This window comes from Sinohyriopsis cumingii, unplaced genomic scaffold (genome assembly GCF_028554795.1).
Source record: "Sinohyriopsis cumingii isolate HCF-2022 unplaced genomic scaffold, ASM2855479v2 utg000160l, whole genome shotgun sequence".
NCBI classification, from domain to species: domain Eukaryota; kingdom Metazoa; phylum Mollusca; class Bivalvia; order Unionida; family Unionidae; genus Sinohyriopsis; species Sinohyriopsis cumingii.
Genome location: NW_028315873.1, coordinates 1,488,209 through 1,512,155, shown reverse-complemented (window position 1 = coordinate 1,512,155; position 23,947 = coordinate 1,488,209). Strand labels below are relative to the sequence as shown.

The window sequence follows — 23,947 nt, the reverse complement described above, 5'->3', positions numbered from 1 at the left end:
TTCTATCACATTTCAAATCCAATCTGAGTAATCGATGATCCAGATTTTCTGCATCTTTTGATCCAGGTTTCACCATGTATGTAAATTGTAAGAACGCATTAATATATCGAGAAAATGAAAAAAAAAATGAACAATATTCAGTCATTTGATGCATTTAAAAATTGAAGAAACATTAAAAATCGTTATAGTCAATATGTTATGTATTGCCTGGTCAGCAAATAGAGTTTCTTTTATTTTGAAAACGTTTTCCTTCAATGGATATCATACTATATATGTATTTATTTAAAACCTAATACACACAAACAAATGTTTTCATTGTTAGACCGCATTCATAATAAACTAAATTTGAATCTGATTGTTTGCCATTTCGCACAATATTTCACTGGTAATATTAGCAAAGAAAATTGAAAATATTAATGTATAGCCATTACTTTAGTTATCAAATAAATAGTCCCAACGCATGGTCATTAATTGATTTTTAGTTGAGAGAGAGAAAGAGAGACAGTACATGTTTAGTGTAAACGGAAATTTGTACTTGGTAATGATTTGAGGTGATTCTACGAATCCATTACACAACAAAACCATTTATTTTCTATGTTGCTCTTAAATAACAGATCAAAACAGATTGGCTGCTAGGAGAATATATTACGGTGAATTAAAACTATCACTTCCCGTTGACAACATAAGTAAATTGTTTTCATGTGTAACAGAAATTAATTTGAAAACTACGTACATGTTAATGGAGTATATACACCTCTGTAATTACGATTACGTTAAAAAGACACATGCATTTTGAATAGCGTGCTTTTTCTCATTGATTTAATCTTAAAAACGTGTTGTTAATTGTTTAAATGTAAAGACATGTTAGGGCAGTGTCTTCATTATTTCAGTGTGATTCATCGCCATTTTATTGTTTGGTACAGTATTGTCCCTTGTGACACGATACCAAAGAATTACATAGTGATGCAACTTGATAGGTCTATCGATATTCATTTTAATAGTCCTTGTTTACAAACGTAGGTTACATTTTCCTCTCATTTTGCAAGCATATTCTAAAGCCAAATAAATTGATGGGAAACATAACACATTGATGAAAAAGATAACCTATTGATGAGATGCAAATCACATTGATGGGAAGCATAACACATTGATGGGAAGCATAACACATTGATGGGAAACAATAGAAATTGATGGAAAGCAGATTAATGTAATGGGAAGCATAACGTATTGAGGTGAAGCAGTTGCCTTGTTCACTTTATGTGCTCAGTTAGTCATTTACCAGAGGAGTTATTCAATGCCATTTAGTCAAACGTCCATCTGTCATTCATCATGAGCCTGTCTGGGATTCAAATACATTAGCAAAAACATATTATCACCTTTAAACTAATGGGACGATTGCCATTACACTGTACACTATTCTTCTTGGAGGTCGTGCAATGAAATGGTTCCCTTCATCCAATATAGTGAATGTCTTGGTATCAGTACCATCCCAAATAGATGGTAATATCAAGATGTACGTTTCATGAAAAATACTCAAATAGAAACATATTTGGTCCTAAATGACGTTGGAGTTGATGTGAGAACTAATGAATCCTCTATAGCGACCATTGGAACATCTGATCACTATTGTACTGAACAGATGGTGATATCAATATATGATTTTCACTGAGAGACTTATAGTGATGTTGATTGGGTTCTACAATAAAACGGCAAAACTTGTATATCCAATATGAAAACCACAGTGGCGATTTTGGAAAGTAGTATTGTTTCTACTCTTTCTGAATTGATTGTCATAAAATTAACAGAATGGGATTTTATAGAAGAGACTATGTATAATGTTTAGTTGGTTCTAAATGAAAATAGGACTGATCTGACACACATTATGTCTATCACAATGGAAAAGTTGAACGTTTTTCATCACAACTATTTCTGAGCAGATGGTCTTGTTGATATCTTCTCCTTCAAATACGTTACCCATTTCCAATAACGCTAGCTGCATAAGTCCTACTATCTAACAAAATCCAGCCCTCTCAAAGGCAATAGCTTTGTATATAGACAAAGGGCAATATATCCCGCCTAGTACTGCTAGTTTTAAGCTCCCACTAGTGAAGTGAAATTAGTATTCACTTTAACTTTCAAAATCCATGCCCATCTATTGAAAGATTTTGTTACTTTTCAGATTTATTATGGAATTTTCAGCATATTGTATGCATTATTTTCTGTATAGGTTATGTGTTATTTGATTGCATACCTACACAAGGCCACATATTAATAGAACATGTTTAGGTTCATGATCATACAGGCAATATTTTTCTTTATCACCCTGAATTTAGCGGAGATATTTTTGGCATTCTTTTAATGTAGTTAACTCTATGAAAATCCTTTGTTTCTAATTTCTTACCGTGTCATTTCAGAATCAACTATAATAACAAGGTATGCTGAATGCAAAAATTCAAAGCTAGCAAGTAATATCATGTCTCATATATCGCATATATGAAGAGTACTATATCCATCAGCTCTAATTCATCTTAAATGATCAAAATATGGATTTCTTATATATCGTAATCACTTACGTATTCCCATTCATCTGAATTGTCATTCTCAAGTAATCTGTTTCCTACATATAGTGGATCATAACGAGGGAGTTTCTCCTCAGACTGTGTAATGCTGCAGCAGATCTTATCCTACTGGATCACCTCTACATGTGACCTTTGCAGATGGCCTTGCTATCTCAACGATGCAAATCGTCCTACTGTATCACTTAAACGTGTGCCATTTGCAGCTCACACGTGTACGCATATTCCATGCCACTCGATTACAATATCAGCATAACGAGCAAAATAGTATCATTCCTGGATGAATGGTGGAACCAAGTTTTGCGAACAACATAAATATCATTAAAGCTGCCACTAAAAAGGATGTGACTGTATATAAATGCAAGTTTCATTGGATGCAAAGCCCATCTGTTACCAAACTTCGACACTGTCAGTAACCAGTAGGACACAGGCCTTCATGTCAGTATCTTGGAGATGAACGTTATCATGAACGTCTTCATTTTTAGAGCAACTATTTTCAGAACAAGTTTGTTGTTATGGCTGTGTAGTAAATTAAGCAACTGAAAAAGAGAAATCAAACAGGTATGTAAAATTCAGCGAATAATTTATTTGCTTAAGACACCATATGGGAATTTAAAAGTAACTTAGAGTAGTCTTCTCTAAATCCCAAAGAATCCTAAAAGTTATATCAGAAGTCAAAAGTTATAGAGTTTACAGAATGGATTCCAGTGGTATTCTGAATGAATTCCAAATCTTGAATGTGCTGATGTATCAAAAGCCTTTATGAGCCCCTCTTACATTGTTTTCAAGAACTGGTTACGAGTAAAAATAACACAATTTCCATTTGAGTGCGTCTGTCACATAGGCAGCCGTCATTTATTCTTATAATTCTATGACAAAATGTTGGCTAACATTCTATCATATTGGAACATCCTTTGATCATTGTGGCTATGATGATCTTGGTCATAGCAAAGACCTCTCTGACTTTTCATTCTTTGGCCTTCGTATACCTTAATCATTCACACTGTTTTCCAAAGTGGAAAATATCATATGTTATATTAAGCCTGAATTTCAAAACTTCAATCTTTCAGCACTGACTTTGCTGAAGCGGAAACTTCTTTAAAACAAAACCTTTCTCCTGATCACATCTACCTTGGCATGCAATTAATTCCATGGACTCTCTATTGAGCCAGTCAGCCTTCCGTTTCGATGAAATGGATCAGCAATCCTTATTATGCAATCCAGTTTCGTCATCAAGAATCGTTTGCCACCATTGTGCAATAGAAAAGGAGACCTATGACTTCACTCTTGTATTAACACAATCCAGAAGGCTTTCAAAGAGGAACTATTATGTAAGATCAAGTGCTATCTAAATTAGACTGGGCATATTGTGGAACTCAAACATGCCTCTTTCTTGAATATATACCTGAGAAATAGCACATAACTCCTCAGGACTTATCATTGTGATTAGCACGCACATTCAAACATAGCTCCAAAGCAGCAAGCCCTGGATCTGGTAGGTCCAGTCTCATTTGCACAAGCAACAATCAGACAAGGATGAGATCAGCGCAACCTCCATATGAACACACTGTACATCTTGAAATGGATTCACCCATAATTTGTATGCGATAAGATGATTTCCTTTGTTTTTTCTTCCCACACATAAACCCTGTCAAATCTAGTTGTGCAACTTGAACTCAAAAATCAGTAGAGAGGGTTTACCTTCAATATTTTGCACTCAGAAATTACCAAAGAAATACGTTGGGACATTCCGTCTACCTATTACCTATTCTCCAAATGAAATGTGATATGGGAACGTATTTGAAGGCGACACCCAATGTTTTGCAGTATGTTTTGTTTCTGCCAGGATGCTTCAAAAATGCTCACCCAGTCGTATTACTTTAATACACACCAATCCTCCCCACAATGCAAGCATCCATTCGCACGATTAGCGGGACCTGTAGGTGGAATGGAGCGGTGATGTGCAGAGTTGTTGCCCTTGTCTACATAACATGGACATAAAAACAGCCAAATTTCCATAATTGAGCGGGCAGTTATGAGGAGTTAGTAGGCATATATATTTGATTTTAATGTAATCAGGTACGTATTCTAGGAGAAAAATATTTTATTGGAAAGTTTACTTGCAATACAGGACCTATGATATTTAGTTTGTCATAAGTGGTGCAGATTGTACATTCACTATGGCTTGAAAATGTTATTGGATTACTTCTTATAATGTCCAGTTATAGTTATAGTTAATTGTTCTAATCTCACAATCAATATGGCTAACATAATGGCCATCGTGACAGCCTTGTTAATGCCTCTTCCCTTAAATTGATTGTCATACTGACATGGTGTTTTCAAAATAAGACTTTTATATGATGTCTGGACGTACCATCAGGAAATGCATGCTACTCCAGACATACGGGTTGGTGTTTTGAATTTTTTCAAACATATTAGTGAGTTTTTAAGAAGAACAGAAAAGTAAAATACACTGACTTCTCTTGGATTGCTTTAACTGTTTTGGACATTAATTTTAGGTTTCCCATTCTCATTCTTTCTGTCATGAAGACGATCTCTACTTGTATAAATAGCATGTGTAATTTTATGTTTCTGTTTCCATAGAGGTCTCAGGAGTGATGAAATCGTTGTGAGAACAGGTGACCACGATAACACGGGTTATGATAGCCATGAGAAGGAGTTTAGGATTGCTTCTTTCTTCACCCATGAGCGATATAATGGTAACGCGGATGTCTATCTCACACTTCGCTGTATTGCATTATAATATATATTGGATGCTGTACCTGCTTTGGGATAAACATGTTATAGCCCGTCACCAGACATATTACAAGAATATTTACAACATTGATTCAAAAGGATTAAAATATGCATTATAGTGTAAATATACTGGTATATACGTTTGATAGTTTTCTATCAATTACATAGATAATAGTTTTTGTAAGACCATTTCTAATCATGATCCATATTAGAGACATATGCAGTTAGCTGGCTATACAAAGCTTAAAAAAGGCATATATTATTGAAGTTGACGAGGAATACGTCGCTAAAGGCATATTCTATAAAATAAAAGACCAATTCAAAATTGTTAATATAAAAACATGTCTTATGAAAGAAAAGAACAATTCAATATGAGTAACGTAAAAGCATGTCATATGATTCAAAAGAGCAACTCAAAATGAATAATATGAAAATATTTCCAATGATGAAAAAGATCAATTCGAAATTAAAAATAAAAATCATGTGTGAATATAACTCAAGGCAACACATGCAATATGATTTTCATTTTGTTGTATTTAATGTCATCACAATCATGTGTAACATGAAATGTAAATTAACAGACTGAGTTCTACATTTTGCTGTATTACGATTTATAAGGGGAACATTATCATGGTCATTTTATGTCTAGACTTAAAAAAAAAATGGTTTAATTTAATGGACGTTTCATGTCTTCATCAAGTATATCCATCATTCATCAGAGATACAGATATTCAAAAAATATTACTAGGTCATTTAAATTTAGTTGTGTTTAAGAGGGGTATTTTTCTGAACAAATGCACTCATACTCTGCTCAGAAATCTTCAGTGAAAATAACATCACATAACTAGTATAACCAAAAATGATCATATTTCTACAGCTATGTGTACATCTGTGTTTTTAATTTGATGGAATGAATTTAACTGAGTAAAAGGTAAAGACTGCATAGGGATTTAGGAGATGAATGAACTAATCTTGAAGCAGGAATAAAGACATATAACAATTAATCTTTGTGAAATTATAATGCTTCTTTTCAATTAATTCTTATGACAAAACCATTGCCAATTAATTAGTATAACTGAGTGATATGTTCTCCCTCATTAAACATACGTTTACCGGTATTTATTTTACATTATTTGCAGATGTTCTCATTTTTCATGATGCATGATTATCGAAAACATGTGTGTGCATGTTTAGTACATTCCTGTGTGTGCATGATTATTCCATGCGTGTGTGTGCATGATTATTGCATTTATGTCTGTGCATAACTAGAACATGCATGCGTTTCCATGATTAGTTCATGCATGTGTTTGCAGTATTAGTGCATTCATGGGTGCGTACGATTAGTACATGCATGTGTTTGCATGAATAATGCGTGCATGTGTGTCCATAAATAGATAACTAGAGGGCCCGTGTGACGGAGATGTATAAAGCTCTCCCCGTTACGGATCTCTACCATCTCTGCATGATTAGTGAATGCATGTGTGTCATCGATTAGTACATACATGTGTGTGCATGATTGGTATGAGCATGTGTGTGTGCATGATTAGTGTTTTTTTGTGTGCACATCATTGATCACATTTCCATGATTAGCACATACATATGTGTGCCTGATTAGTGCATGTAAGTGTATGCACCATTAGTGCATTCATGGGAGCGCACGACTAGTACATGCATATATGTGAATTATTAGTGCATGCATATGTGTGCATAACTAGAACAAACATGCGTTTCCATGATTAGTGCATGCATGTTTGTACATAAATAATGCATTCATGTGTGTGCATGATTACTGGATTCATGTCTATGCACGAATACTAAATGCATGTGTGTGCATGATTGGTGCATGTATGTTTGTGCATGATTATTACAAGCATATGTGTGCAAGCTTGTTGAATGTATGTTTGGCATATCTAGAACAAGCATGCTTTTCCATGATTAGTGAATGCATGTGTGTGCATGATAAGTTCATGTTTTTGTGTGCATGATTAGTGCATTCATGGGTGCGTACGATTAGTACATTCATGTGTTTGCATGATCAGTGCGTGAATGGGTGTCCATAACTAGATAACTAGAGAGCCCCGTGTGGCCCAGTGGTCTAAAGCGCTCTCAGTTAGGATCATTGATATCTCACCTGTGTCTGCGTAGGATCGAGTCTAGCATTCGGCTAATGTGGGCATGTGAAAAAGCTTGCCAGTAGCTTCCCGTGGGTCGGTGGTTCTTCCTGGGTTTTTCCCGGGTTCGTTCTTCAACATTAATACTGGTCGCGTTAAACCCATCAACAACAACAACAACCATAACTAGAAAAAGCATTAGCTTTCATTATTAGTGCATGAATGTGTTAGTATGAAGTACATACATTGGAACAGTATAATTATTATGATAGAAACATAGCAAGTTAAGCAAGCAAAGTATTTTATTTTTGAAACGCATTCATGTTTCATTTTAGTGATTATGATGGGCAAAATAGGTTGATTTGTTATACATTTTGGACATTATGGCAGTTGTTAAGTCTTTTATAGTAGTACCTTTTAATGATCTTTCTGTATTTTATTATTTTACCCTGCCATTATTCGGATTGAATTTTAAAAATATTTCCTTGGATATACTGAAGCACATGACACAAAAAGTCCAATGATTAAGTCTTTTAATTGCAAAAAATACCGTCTTTGAGGCTGGAAGCAATGTAGATCAAATGTGTCAAAGTGCCATATATTTACTAATGTTACTGTCAGCTACCAAATTTATTTGTTTGAATGTTTATTTCCTCTTTCATATATGACTCTTGGAAGAGATGCATTATATGCGAACTATATATTGCAACGGGACTGATTTTAGTGTGATGCATCAGTAGTGTATTATTAGTGTATCAAACAGCTCTCTGCGGTGCTGCACATTGGACTTATATTTGCAGTAAATTTTAGTTGAAAAACACTTCCACATTCTATTTAAGATGGTCAGTACAAAAGATATGAAGTATTTTCAATTGATAAGAAATGTACAACGGGTTTCATCCTGTGTTTGAGTCCAGAATGTATTGATACTAATTTGCATTAATTATAGATGTAAATCATGATTATGACCTGGCACTTCTTAAGATTCGACCCAAGGATGGGCGAGGCATTGTGTTCAATGACTATGTACAGCCAGCATGCCTCCCACAAAGTAACACTGAGTACACAGCGGGAATGCAGTGCCACATTACAGGATGGGGGAAAACGTCTATGAGTAAGTAAAAGCTTGCTGGTGCTCAAAACATTTGCTGCTTACATTTCTGTTGAAAGGTAGGTACGATATATTGATAGTTCTAACATAGTTACCTGGAATTCTCAAGTCCATAAGTATTGTCCCGATTAATTTTGTGTGTTTCATCCCCACACAATCAACATTTACGGGATAAGGTGTATTGTGTTTTTTTTTTTGTTGCTAATTCTTGCGTTTGTTTTTTCGTTATGCCCGTTGTATCTTGGAACCATTTCTACCTACACATATGACATTTGTATTTGATGTATCTCATCAAGAGTAACTAATAAAGAACTTAGTGTGACCTGATTTCTGAAGCTGCCGTTAGGTAACATGTAAGTTGTCATCCATTGTTTCAATACACTCTTAATACCCTTTATTCTATTACACTGGTGCTCATAAATAATTGGTATGTGGATATATATTAACATAAAAAACGTAACTATATACAATTATAGCCCTCTATACAATCAACCTTTCATTTGTTAGACCGTCAACACTTACATATATAAAATAACCATCATCCGTTTTTTGTAGTCCTAGTTTTTTATGTAAATCTTCTTTACTGGACAATTACTCAGTGTTACATTAACACCTGAGCAGAATCACGTTTTTGTAATATTGTTGTGCAGAATGATGATTTGAGCAAATTTATTTTATTCAAATTATTCTCTTATGGAAATAAAAAGTGCTTTAAATTAATATCCCTGGACTTTGGTTTGGATTTATAATGAAGTTCAAATCAGGATATATTTTTTGATTATATTTTTGTGATTCCATAAAAGCCTATTCGCACATTGTCACGACACAAACTTTTTTAGATTTTTAGATTTTTAGAATACCGCTAAAGTTTATTTAGACTGTTTTCATTAGGACTTGTGTTAAAAATTCTAGAATAGTCACAGTAAGTTATTTTTGTATTGTCACTTTTTATTCTAGCAAAATAAATTATTTGTTGAATTATACAAAGCTTGTTGCTTTTGAGTATTTTTAGTACTTATTATAATGCCTTAGGTTTGTAATAAGCAGTTGCCTATATACAATGACCCGTTTGACTTTTCCCCATTGGTGGCTGATATCACATGTCTGACTGTGTTGTGGAAAACCTGGATGAAGTAGGCATTTACCCAGTGGCGAGACATACACAAATGTTAAGTGCTACCCACTAATCTGAGACTTAGTCATTTACCTAGACACACAACCATTGGCTTAAATCCTATCCAAGCCAATCGGAAATGACGGTCACGGCTTTACCCTCAGAACATTCTTAACTCCATTGCATGGCATCAAGATTTCCATAAGCAGGTGCACTGTCAGGTACTCCAAATGAGCTTTAGCCGTGTAGGGATCCATGTTTGCATGTAAATACATAGCCGTATTTTAATTAATCATATGCATCATTGAAATTAATCATATCCATCATTACAATCAATCATAACCACCAGTTGAAGCTTTACATTAATTTAGATATTGTGATAATGTATGCTATTCTTATATCATGAGAAAGGATGAACGACAATACAGGTTTCAGATGCTGAATCCCTAGGTTAAACAGGAGGTCAAAGTTTACAACTTCATATGTAATAAGGACCCTTCCCTGTAACCTGAACTCCAGATGCAATAACTGAGGGATAGTGATCATAGTTAATACTATGTTTCACAAATAGAATATATAACAACATGGATTTGAAACATATTTGCCAACACGGGGGTTCGTGATGATGTGAGTTGACGGTGACACTTCAGAAACAAGTTTTCAATATTTGTAATAGGCTGTATCTGTTTTGTTCTGCTTCTCCTAAAATGTTACTAATATTTAATTTGTATTATTTGTTGACCTTTTTAATGTTGTTTTGTAATATATATATATATATATATATATATATATATATATATATATATATATATATATATATATATATATATATATATATATATATATATAAATTTATATATATAATGCTTAATTGACCTTAGGCTAAAGTAAAGTTCAATAATAATATATAGTTAATATGTTCTGTGCGATTGCGGACTAAATATCCCAATCATGATCAATATAACCATGTTTAACATAATTTGAGTTAAAATATTCAATTTTGACTCTGACCCTAGACACTTCTAGAATGGAAGTTTCCATAACTGCCAGAGTATCTCCAGAAAATGGTAATTATGACGTAGGGCAAGAAGAGGGGTATATAATTTTGTTGATCTGAACATGATTCATTCTTTTCTTAACATCTTGAAGTAGAATTGGTTATATTGTTATATCGGGTTATTCATTTTTGTGGAATAATGTATTTAAATTACTATTTATAGGAAATGCAAATTGCTCGTCAATAATATTCTTGGACCGGAGTATTTGGAATTATCTTGAATTGAGACAAGGACATTTTGGATTATAGTATTGTGACAAATTCAAAGACTTAGCATATCAGGAAAATGTAAGTCATTGGAACACCACCATGTTCAAGAATTCAGGAACATGAACACATTCAACAATGGAATTTGTTCGGAATATCACTATAATTCAGTTAGATCTTTAACATTTGGATGTGTGATACAAAATAATTATATAGTGTTATTTAATTTAGAATGATGTAAGTTCATTGTTTCATTTTGAATTATAATCTAGGAAAAAATTCATTTGCTAAATTTTACAAATCTTGTTGGTTTTCGCTATTAGTGTTCAAGAGTCACAACAGAACCACTAACTATATGACTTGATAAAACATCTTTGTAGTAGCCACTCAGCAACCACTGGCCATATGACTAAAAGACAGAGACATCTTTTATATAACATCTTTGTAATAGTCACCCAGCCACCACTTGGGGACCTGACTAATACAAGAGAAATCCTTTATATAACATCTTTGTAACAGCAACTTTGCAGAATATTATCATATTTTTAGACTAGTATTCTTGCATCATTGAAGACATTACATTGATATTATATAAAATAAACAGAGGTGGTCATGATGCCAGAGGTCAAAGATTTAAAGTAGTAAAATCTTTCAAATTTAAATCTTTCAAATTTATTGTATATCAATTATGCCAATCTGCCAACAAATATGGCTTCCATTACCATGAATAGTACATTATTGGAATGACTTGTCTGCTTGACTGAACCTGAAGAAATCATACATGTATCAACCCAGTGTCGGTATCTGTCAGGTTTGTACCATGACGTTGATTTTCCAACTGCAGTGGCTACCAATAATTAAAATAGATAATTATTGAAACTAATTATCGAAACTTACTTGAAAGAATTTTACCAGGTGTGGTTCATACATGTATATATTGATATTGGTATAGATATTGATAAAATTAATACAGTTTACCATCGATATATAGGTGTGGATATTGATGTACTGTATACATTTGCATATATATATATATATATATATATATATATATATATATATATATATATATATACAGGTATAGTGACTGAATACAGTTTGCCATGAATATATATGCTAGAAAGATGCGATAAATTAAAATACCATGAATAAACTTTTATGGGTGTTGCATATATAATTGTATTTTTGAGTTACAAAGTCTTCAGATAATTTGACCTGTTTCAGTAGTTCACAAATAAATGAACCTTTTAGTGGCATCTAATCAGGAAATCCAAATAAGTTAATACTAAAAATGTTGTAGGTTATGATAAAGATAGCAGAAAGCAAAAAATACCAAGAAAGGTATATTAGAGGTTTTTGTACCTTATTAAAGCTTGACTCCTATACCAACATGTTTTCTGACAATGTAAACTCACAACTCTAGGAGAGTGACATATGACTATGATAGTCTATTACGTTTGGAAGAACATCCTCTTTGCAGTAAAATATGGGGATATGGGATTGCTAGAATATGAATGAATTTGCAAGACAATAGTCAAAATACCCAAATTAGATTCAATCTATCGAGTCTATACACTTATCTCAAAGCTGGGTGGATCATTATACTGAGAATATGATACTAGGTAATTTAGATTTAAAAACTGAATGATAATTAGATCTTATAGTTTTCATGGTGACAAAAGCTTTCCAAATAAACACAATGTGATATATTTTTCACAGTGTGGACCAAATTAGCTGTTATTCTGAGCTTTAGATGTTCAACTGAAATAGGTTGCTTCCTTGGTCGGGATAATTCTTTAGTAATTTCTCATACTCAGAGCATAACTATCTTGAGAATTTAACAACGAAGTTCATCACGAAACAGGGATATGGGGACTGAATTACCACCTATCGACACAAGTCTCATTGTATAACGTGACCATTATATGATAAAAACATTGTTATTACCGATAAGTTCGAATTCTTAAGATAATTATGCTCTGAGTAATTGAATGTCTAATCATTCATGTAGTTGAGCAGTTTATAGGAAAATATATTATTAGGCTTTTATACTTTTCCAGGATCGCTTCCAGACATACTACAAGCTGCCGTAGTTCCCATCATCAGTGATAGTGAATGTAAGCGTGTATACAAAGATCGCATAACTCCACGGATGTTTTGTGCTGGTTACTTGTATACTGGAGGTGTGGATAGCTGTAGTGGAGACAGTGGGGGACCTTTTGTGTGTAACATAAACGGTAATAATGTATTGCTAATATATTCCGTTTTGATGTGGGAGTCTGCATTGGGGTCATCTACAGTTAGAGCAGTCAGTTCTTTGAGTGGCAGAGCTGCTACCCGTTAGGATTTTACTATAACAATTACAGAAGCAACCCTTCGGTGACAATCTTACAGAACAAAAGCGAGAAATACAAAACGATATAATCAATGATTTAAAGTCCAGATATTGCCTTGCAAAGTTTTGTCTGGATCTTGGTTTTTATATTCGAGTCCGTGTAATAACACAAGTTTCGAGATGGCTCCTATGATACACGAGCTGTATATATTCCATCCAGGATCAACAAGACAGCTAGCAAAGACTACATTTGAAATCCTATAAAAATCTGACTCTTCATTTCGAAAGAGTTCAAATGTAAGGATTTCAATATGACTGTTGCTGTGGTTATGTTTGACATCAGATAGGCACTATTTTCATTTAAAACCAATTAAATAGAATATGCTGTCTTATGGTGTCAACCCTATGCATTTGCAATGCCAGTAGCTGGTAAAGGAAAGTAACATTTCCATTGGTCAGAATGTTACCTCGTGATCAAAATGAATTGCGTTTATTTCTATTCGAACTGAAAGGATAACTATATTTTTAAGAATACCACTTCTATAAATAGTCACGAGTACAGCATAAGACATACACTGTCAGTGAAGGCAGATACGAAGTATGTGTTAAAAGAAAACATCATTCTAACAATATTTTTAAAAAATAAAGGAATAAATATGGCTTTCATTGGTTGAAGGACTGGTATTATGATGACCTTATTACGATAAATCAGGACAACCCAAAGTGCTATAAATAGCTACGTAACATTGAAATTAGTCTGTATAGTTGACTGCCATGGTGGCCAAATTGGATGTCAGATTGGTATCATATTTCTATTTTCATTTAGGATTGATTAGATAATAGAACCTTACATTTGAAAATTCCATGCTAACACAAATACACACGAAAAAGGTTTGAGCATGATCGTATAACATGATCATAAAAGTATAGACGTGTACACTGTCCAGCATTAAAGGAAAAGAAACAGTAGTTATTACAACATTAATTACTTTAAATTGCAATGGTTGCTACTGTCATGTAGCCACAATAACATTCTCAGTGAGGTACATCACAATAACATTCCCAATGATGTACAGTACATAACATTCTCAATGAGGTACAGCACAAGTTTAAACTGAAAGAAAATCATATGGCTTACTGGCAAGTGGTGACAAGGGGGGGAGTAGGATTAATTCAGAAAATCCAGAGGCGGAGGAAGTATGTTCTGAAGGAAATATATATATATATATATATATATATATATATGCTTTTATGGACATAAGCAAAGTTCTTGACATATTTAGCATGGATAATGCAACTACTAAACGTACTCATGCATGCAGTTGCACGCAGTTAGTCAAGCATTTTATCAATGATCCCGTTCAGTGTGTTCCTACTAATGATTTGCTCCTTATGATGCAATTGTGAATTAGCTTTCTTAATCATGTGTGGATGTAATGGAGAACACCCATAACAATCACCTTTTTATGGCAGGCTTCTAAAATTAATTTACGAGTTCAAGAATGGAACACCTATATGTCACAGAAAATCATTTTCTAAATGTGTGATCATTATCTTAGGAAAATGTAATATAGAGATGTCACATTCATTGCATTCCTGAGGCAGTATATCTAATAGACCAATTCCCAAAGTACCTTGAAGAACTCATTGTATTACGATGTAATGTGCTTCATACATCATCTCCTGAGAGCTCAAAAATATCATTTAGTTCTTTATAGTTTTCAAAACAGACATTATATTGTTATTTTACAGTTGAAACTATTGTTTTCAGGTAAATACACAGTTATAGGAGCCACATCATGGGGGGATGGATGTGCCTTGGCTAATAAGCCCGGAGTCTATGCAAAGGTCACAGAGTTCCTGACATGGATACAAGCAAAAATGAAGCTATAATAAAATAAATGATGACAGGTCTTACTTAAGCATGAAACAAATTGTTTGTACCGTTACTCATATCTGTATGAGATATACATAATTCTCAAGGGGATGTGGCCACATCGTCTTGAGGAACATATGAGAATAATGTAAGATAATAAAAACTATATTTCACTAATCAGAACTTTTTATAACTTTAGTCTGCATAATTGTTTTATCATAATGGATAAGTGTAATCAATAAATATCTCTACTTTGCAATATATTTGCTACATAATGGATACTAGTAATTCACAAATAAAACAATTCAATTGCAGTACAATTCAGATTTATTCCTTGAATGACTTCACTGCATTTCCCAAAACTTTTAGATTATCTAAAATGATTTGAGAAGCAGATTGTCAAGGGGCCTCGAATGGCATAGTGGTCGAAAGCTCTCAAAGTTAAAGATTTCTGCCGTTTCACCTCTGTCTGTGTGAGTTCGATTTTCAGCTGCGGCCAATGTTGATAGGAGATAAATCTTGCCAGTAGATTATAGTGGATCAGTGTTCTTTCCGGGATTTTCTCCGGGTTCCTCATATATTGTACTAAACATGGAGTTAAACCCTATAACACCATCAGATAGTCCAGGAAAAAAAACCGAGGTACAGTAATCAGTTAGAGATCGCTTCTTTTGTTGGAGGTGACGGTGACGAGCAGGACGTATTTCCATCAATTTACATCCGACATCCAAACGTATTTTCTGATACAGACCGAGCATTCTTCAGGACGAAGAATAGTGGGTAAAAATCATATTCAAGTTCACAAATGAATTGTAAACTTCATTGATCAAAAAAGAAAAGAGTTCATTGTGTAACAGGATAGAAATAAATGGATCCCTGGTTCGAATGACAACACAGCACAATGTAACGAAACATGATAATTTATATAAAATGAACTAATCTATATATATATGTGTGTGTGTGTGTGTGTGTGTGTGTGTGTGTGTTAGTGTGTGAGTGTGTATAAAAGTTGTAAAATTAGTTCGCTGCCAAACCCCACAGCTCTCCAGAATTATTGGGTTGGCCCTCACTTGTGTAGACAGTACACACACTTCATGTATAGACCATGCGCACAAGTTTACAAGCTAGCGGTTTCGTCTTCGTATGGTCTTGCATCATCTTCCATATCGACAAACAGACTGCCAGACAGATATATTGAGATACCCGCACGCATATGCACCGACAGCACAAAGTTTTCCTATTATAGGTTGGCCAACTTGTGTTGGCTACACCCTCAGTTATTGGATCCACCATTCGCACAGACTCACGGATAGACATACGTGCAGAGCTATATACAGCCCTATGCATCTATTGACAGCTTCAGACAGCCCATAACAGCTACGATAAAAACAAACTGGTCATAAAAATTGATCCGGAATTGATATCTTTATATGTATGCTACAAAATGAAACCAATAGCAACATGCAATTCAGAAGTTCACAACGATTCAAACCTACCTGGTAATAAAAGCATCTTTTCACGATACGACATTAAAAACCGAATAGGCTTCACATTTCAAATACAATACAAATTGAACACGTACCCCTATGGCTGGAGAACACAAATGGATAGCGTCCACCAATTGACAAGCTCCATAGACCAGAGTGTCAGTTAGAAACGGAACATGCCATAAATCCACATGAAAATGAGTATTAGTTAGGTTAAAGTAAACGTGCTTTCTGTGGTTTTAGTGAATCTTTCCGCAATCGTATCTACGACGAGATACATGTTAGTTCAGTTGGTTACCTATAAAACAAGTATTGACCCTAAGTAACGTTGTACGCATGTACGACGAAAATGTACATATTATTAGATTAAGTTGTTGGTTTTGTTGTCTCTCAAAGCATGTGAAGGAACATATTTGCTTTTTGTGATCGTTTGTACGCTGTTGAATGTGAATTGTTTTAAGTACACTACTAATAAATATATTATCATATGTGCGAACCTGATGCATTTGCCAGCAGTTTAAAACATGTATACATTGCTCCATGTACGGTATAAATGTATGTATATTGTGTAGTTGAACAATGTTGGTGGCTTCCGTACACTGATTTGTCAGCTGGACACCCTCGCGGAAGAAAGGCAGATCTCATGGGAGATGAAACTCTTATTAATCATTGTAATCGTTTTTTTAGGACAATATCGAAAAATCCTTGAGTTCATTACGGGAAAATCAAACGTATAGTTTGTAAATCTCTCTGTCTTCTGTGTATCTCTCTCTCCCTCTCTCAACATGAAGTCGTAAAAAAACAAATCCATTCATTGACTAAGTTTGCAAATTATTCCATAGTAACTACATCGTATTCGAAACAAATGATTTTTAGTTGCCAATCTCCATGTTTACCCTTATAACTTTAGGTAGGTTTGGAAGTATGATAATGTTGATTCCTGTTGAAAACAAAGACACAGTGGATAATGATATGCAAGTATCTAACGATCATATGCTATTCTAAACCCCCTTTCATACACCGCGATCTGTAAATCGTCAGAACTACTATGTTTTGCATTGACTTGCCCTGTTCGTAGCTTAGGTGACCATATATAATACTTTGTTCTATCCTAATTGTTTTGAACGATACATGTTTGCATTCTGCATGAGTCACAACTTAAGAAGCTTATCACTTATGTGGAATATGGGGACGTCGTTCAATACCATTCTACCCCAATTGCGTGCTACCGAATTTGCAGCATATCATTTTACCTTTATATCACTGAAACTACATTATTACCGGTTTCAATCAGAATGATTGGGCTTCGCTTTGGAACTATTTTATGTAAAGTTTCTTCATATTTAAAGATGCTCTGTGTGCATGTGATAAAATGATGTGTGGGATTACGGTATTTAACTTACGAAGCGATCTTCTTGTCCTGCTTGCTAGAATTGTGTATATATTTGTCGTACATTGACGTTTTTGTATGTGTTGTTATTTAATATGTCGCCTTCGTGGATGTCTTCTGAACGAACAACACTATTTGCCTCTAGAATTATTATGCCCAGTTCTAATCTGAATATAACAATAAAGCAAATCTTCAACAAATTAGCTTTGATTGCTCTCAACAACTACAATTATAAGTCGAATACAACTGCAACCGACACGGCTTCAGATCTGCCGTCGGAAATGTGTTGGCAGGAATGGGTCTCTGCAGATATTTGGAGTAATGAGAAAAAGAATTATTGTTGAGTATGCATTATACTACGGCACACCAGGATATTTGTTGTTTGCAGTTTGAGACGATCATTAAGCGAGAATATCCGCATTACGGGGAGATATGTTCCCTATTTATGGTGCTTTGGTTGTTATTATCTAGGAGATTACCAACCTTGGTGGTATTACCCTGATCGAGTAAATAATAAAATAAGATATGAAATAATGGATTAAATAACACGGATATGTTCTAGAACAGCACGAGCCCCCGTATACAAAATATAACAATTTAATAAATTGCATAAACAAAATAAAATTGAACATGACAAATATATGATAATTCTTCTTTTGGAAATAGAACTAAAAAAGTCATACGAAATTGAATTAGCATTTCTGCTTTTCTAAAAAAAATACCAATTGCATCACATACTAAAGTGAATTAACAAACTCTTTATCTCAGCATGCATGAAGAACCTGGTTGCTTCCGGTTCTCACCAATTCAAAATTGATGACAAGTCAGAGTCGCCGTAGTGTTTTTCTTGTTTTCTCTTTATATGCTCATCCTCTTCGGGTCACGAACCGTACTTTGACTGTATGTCTTCTTTTCCCACCGTGTGATACACATATGGGGCTACTTTTATCTTCAAATAAATGAAATTTATCCTAAGTATTTGTCATTATTTCATTTTGTTCGTCGAACTTTATTTCCATTCCCGTTATGTCAGATGCCGTCTTATCGTAATTCATCAGAGTAAGGCCAATGCGATCCGTTCTCAGCCTATCAACTGATATACACATCATCTCCTCATTACCAAAAAAGGAATGTATGTGGCAACTGCTAGAAACGTCTAGTTACACTATGACATCACTATTTTAGCATACAAGATCGATATCATTTAAGACATATATTCAAGCAATCTCGGCATGAAACTTACTAAGAACGCATTCATATCAATATAATAGTGAATGACATTTTATAATACATGAGTTATATAACATTAAAGACGAATGAATACCATCTTACCATGGGAGCTCAATGAAAATTAAAGTATGAATTTTTAAACTAATAAATGCGTCACATAATCACAGTCATTTTGATTAACGTTATCCTAGAGATTACTAAGTAAAAAATAAAAAATGCCATCAAACAGTGAGTGATTAAGCATTGCAATCTTCCGATATATTGCGAGCATAGCACTTATGTCAATCTGTATTGTTACCTGTCAAGCTAACCACCACAAATCTGCTGCGATATAACATTTACAAATAGTTTACATCAATACAATACGGTATCTAATAATTCGTTCAATTACTCAAGTGGGATTTTTATATTCTCGACAACAGTTTTTATTCCATTATATTCACAAGTTTAAACTGAATATAGATATCGACAGAACTTTACCAATCAGTACTGTATCTCTCAAATGCACGTGCAATGTAATGTCATTTGAATACTCATGACCGTAAAATGCGTGAACTGTCACTGGGAGTATGACAATATATATTCAAAGGACAATCACGTATGCATATACACAGATGTTTCACACAAGGGTAACCTTCGTACGACATTACATCAAGAAGTTTCGTTTATACATCATTAATACAGCTGGAGATATGCCAGTACGACTAAACGTTTACACTGTGTTAACCTGTAAATAATACAATAGTTGGAGTTAGAAGAGTTGGTAGATGTGTCATGAAGGGAATTTTCTCATTACTATTTATGAAATTATATTTTCTCATATACGTATTATGTTTCAAAACATTATTATCGGATGATGATTTATGGACATGTACTCTTCATCGTGACCAGACTTTGGTGGCGGACACAATCAGATCGATAGAAAGGTGACAATTTTACTCCTTTACGGTATTGTCACTCTACCGATGATATGATTTGACACCGCTGATAATACAGAGAGAGAGAGACAGAGAGAGAGAAGTTCGTGTGCGTATTGAAAAGAAAACGGTAACTATCATCATGAAGCCCAACGGAAAACTGTTTTATTGAAAATAAATAATGTTTGCAATAGAGAGTCACAGTCCGAGTATTGAAATGCATGTACATAATGTGTTACATTTTAGATTTAAAAAATATATATCATATCACAATTTTCCTTCAAGTGTACTAATTTCATGAAATTCACTAACGTATCTGATAGAATATAATATAACTGATACAATATTGAAAATATTAAGGATTTAGCATGATTAGATATTCAATATTTCTTACCAATACCACGATAATGTCTTTAGGGAAGCAGTTTACTTAACACTTGACCTGAAATACCAAAATACTATGTTATGGAACTTTTAAAAAAAGTTTATTTCCAAATTAGTTATTGCTAAGCATGCAGTTGTAAGCAATACAATCATCACTAAGCCCATACACCAGGTTGGCGCACGACTTTAGTCGCTGCTTAAATATAATTCTTGAAATTGGAGAACATCACTCGCATCCAAAAAGGCCATCACATCGAGTGGTGAACTTAACACAAGCTTCATTGTTAAGTACAATTATGGGACACAATTAGTTTAATATGAACTGCATGAAGAAACTTTACGAGGACGTACCACTCGATACAGCCATAAACGTTTAAAGTACATGCTGAAGGATGCGAGGAATTTTAGTCACGTTATAATGATATACATGTGTTACATAATGCGTTATTGTATACATATTGTACAGACATCTGATATGTTTACATTTTATGTAATATTGTTTTTGGATTTAAACTTTACATTTGTTTAGAATGATTTGTCTTCCATTATTGTGCAACTCATTTTAACATTTTCGAAACTTAAATTTTAGTTTGCACTATGTAGACTCTTTTGTGCTGAGGTGATGCAAACTAATACTACTACTACTACTACTACTACACACACACACACACACACACACACACACACGCGCGCGCGCGCGCGCGCGCACACTGACAACGGGAGGCACCTGCTCGTATAGTTTTGAGAAGATCTTGGCATGAAACAGCCGGAGTTCGAACCCACGACCGTCAGAGTCCGCGGAAGGTGCTCTAACCACCAGGACACCAGATTGGTCTCATAGGGATATATGATGTATTATGACTGTATAGGGGCAAGGGGAATTTAAGATAGCGATAATGAATGGCAATGGAATATGACTGTCTAGCGACGAATTTAATTTAAGATGAGGAACAAAGGACCGGCACATTGGGGACAATGTGTCATTAACATGGGAATATTGGGCATGAATAGGACGAAAAATTATGTCGTGGTAATTTTTGAAAGCAGAAATAAGATAGTATCTCTCTCTCTCTCTCTTTCACACACACACACACACACACACACACACACACACACACACACACACACACACACACAAATTATCAGTCTTAATCTCTCTCTACGTCGTAATAAGTTCGATTAAAATGATAATGGTACTTGTTCCGTTTGAAAATGCCTATCCAAAAATGTCATCATAAGTTTCCAGAATTATGTGATCTTTTCTGTTTGTTTTGTATTTGCTTTTAAAAAAAAAAAAAAAAAAAAAAAACTTACACCCTTGCATACTGCAAATCAATATGTCGTTGGCTAAAACAAATCTTGAGTTGACGAGCTTGTACAATTCAGATATACTAGCTTTATCCTTTTTTCCCGCCCTTAGATTTGTGAAAACTATGCAAGATTATTTGTAGCGTGTGCTGCTAGAAACGTGACATCTCTCAAATCTGGCATATATTTACGCAAATTTAAGCAGTCAGTCGACAATAAATATCACACTACCATTTTATGAAATTGATGACTGAATGAAACCAATGCACATATTTCACATATAATGTATGTTTCTCCTAATTATATTTGTCCTGTAGTATGGCAAAAAAAATAGCAGAACCAAAAATTGTCTGCATTGTTTCTGTGTTGCTTCTTTAACATTCTATCTTTGTATCTGATATGCATTGCCAAGTTTGTCTGCCAATCTCACAAAACACAAGACTCCAAACTTACTGTAACTTAATACAGTAAGACTAGTGTGCATTCAGGCCTACGTAGTTATGCAACACAATATAAATCCATAGTAATTATTGTACATCTACAACATAAATATTGTTACTTTTTCAGCGACACAAAAGCAAGAGCCAGTCAAATGTCATCCAGCGCTACCAAATTATATCAGATCACTTATCATAGGCACATCTGGGCGTGGTAAGACGCAAGTATTAAACCATATGATATAGATGTCTACGATGGTATTAGTTCTATTTAGTGACACCATCCCTAGATGATCAACGATGTCACGATGTGCTTAAAGATTTACATGGAAATGCATAATGGTTGCACAAGGATGCTAATAATACTATTGATTTTAAGATCGATATTGATGAAGTCCCATGTGTAAATAATCTGAATGGATTTATTTATAATCTCGCAGCATGCGATAACGTGATGCTCGACAAGCAATACAGCTTGGATATTTTCTCCAAGCAGACACAAAAACATTGATGTTATATGCGTTACACAGCGAATTACACAAAAACACTAAACTAATTAGAGATAACTGTCATATCATATTTGTGTTTAATGGAGGCGATACACATGCTCTACTACGAAACATTAATTATAATTGGTTATCCGGGAATATGGATATAATCAAGTTGAAAAGCTTCTTTTCACGTGCAATAGCAACCCCACATGGATTTATGACGATACATGTACCTGAATGTCGCTCCCAATATCAGTTAGGTATTGATACAAGTTTCAGTTGAGAGACAGCAGCAGGAAAGGTGAGTACAAATATTGGGTTAGCCGGTGTGTAAACAAAAACGAAAACACAAACTCCAAAAATGATCTAACGCAGTTAAAACATTCTCGGTAGGTTAGAGGCTTCGTTTTGGCGTAATTGAACATGCAATTTCATTTTCGTAGGAAGTTTTATTTTCGCGGATGGACCACCGACTCTTTGTAGGGTGCACCATTCCTGATGCCTCTTCAAATATAAAAGCTCCATGTTAAAAAGAAAGCTTTATTATATTAATGTTTACTTTTGTTTATGGGGGATTGTTATGCATATTTAATATAATTTATATTTGCTTTGATTTAATTGTTTGTACGTTTTTAATTGTTTTTATTCTATTACATGATATTGTAATGTAACTTTATTTACTGGATTTGTCATTGTCTAGAAATTCAGTTCGATCTGACTGCATTTTCTTACAACAAATAAAAAATGAAACTTTGTTTATAATGCTGACCTAGTTCCTGACTTTGATTCAGAACCAGCGATAGTTGTAGTAAACAACTTTTATTTTCGTCCTCGAGGTAACAGTCATAAAGTGAAATCGATTCCATACTTGGAGTATGTGACAAATAACAATGCATCAATCAGGTATATGTAAAGGATTGACAAACATCCGTGCATCTGTTTTGCGATGTAACAAGATTTGTTATTGGTGTTTTGTGAAAGAAGAGTCAGTAGTGTCATGGCACTTGAGAAGATAAAGAGTTGTATGTTGCAACCAGTTTTTGGACTCATTATTGTATCTTTCTTCAAATTATTCGAATTCCGAGAGAATCATTTTTTGTGGTCTCAACTGACTCTTGAAAAAGGACAGTTATCAAAATTTATATATAATTCAAAAGAA

At 34.2% G+C, this 23,947-nt stretch overlaps 1 protein-coding gene across 1 annotated transcript in view; it reads left to right on the top strand.

Annotated features, from left to right (window-relative positions):
- The window catches only part of LOC149774627 (transmembrane protease serine 9-like), a 131,150-nt gene that overhangs the window by 4,856 nt on the left and 102,347 nt on the right, over positions 1-23,947 (top strand). Inside the window, exons 3-5 of the mRNA XM_089944955.1 lie at positions 5,181-5,296; positions 8,394-8,558; positions 12,994-13,170. Coding sequence (XP_089801081.1) covers positions 5,181-5,296; positions 8,394-8,558; positions 12,994-13,170 — 458 coding nt within the window. The remainder of the gene's footprint in view (positions 1-5,180; positions 5,297-8,393; positions 8,559-12,993; positions 13,171-23,947) is intronic.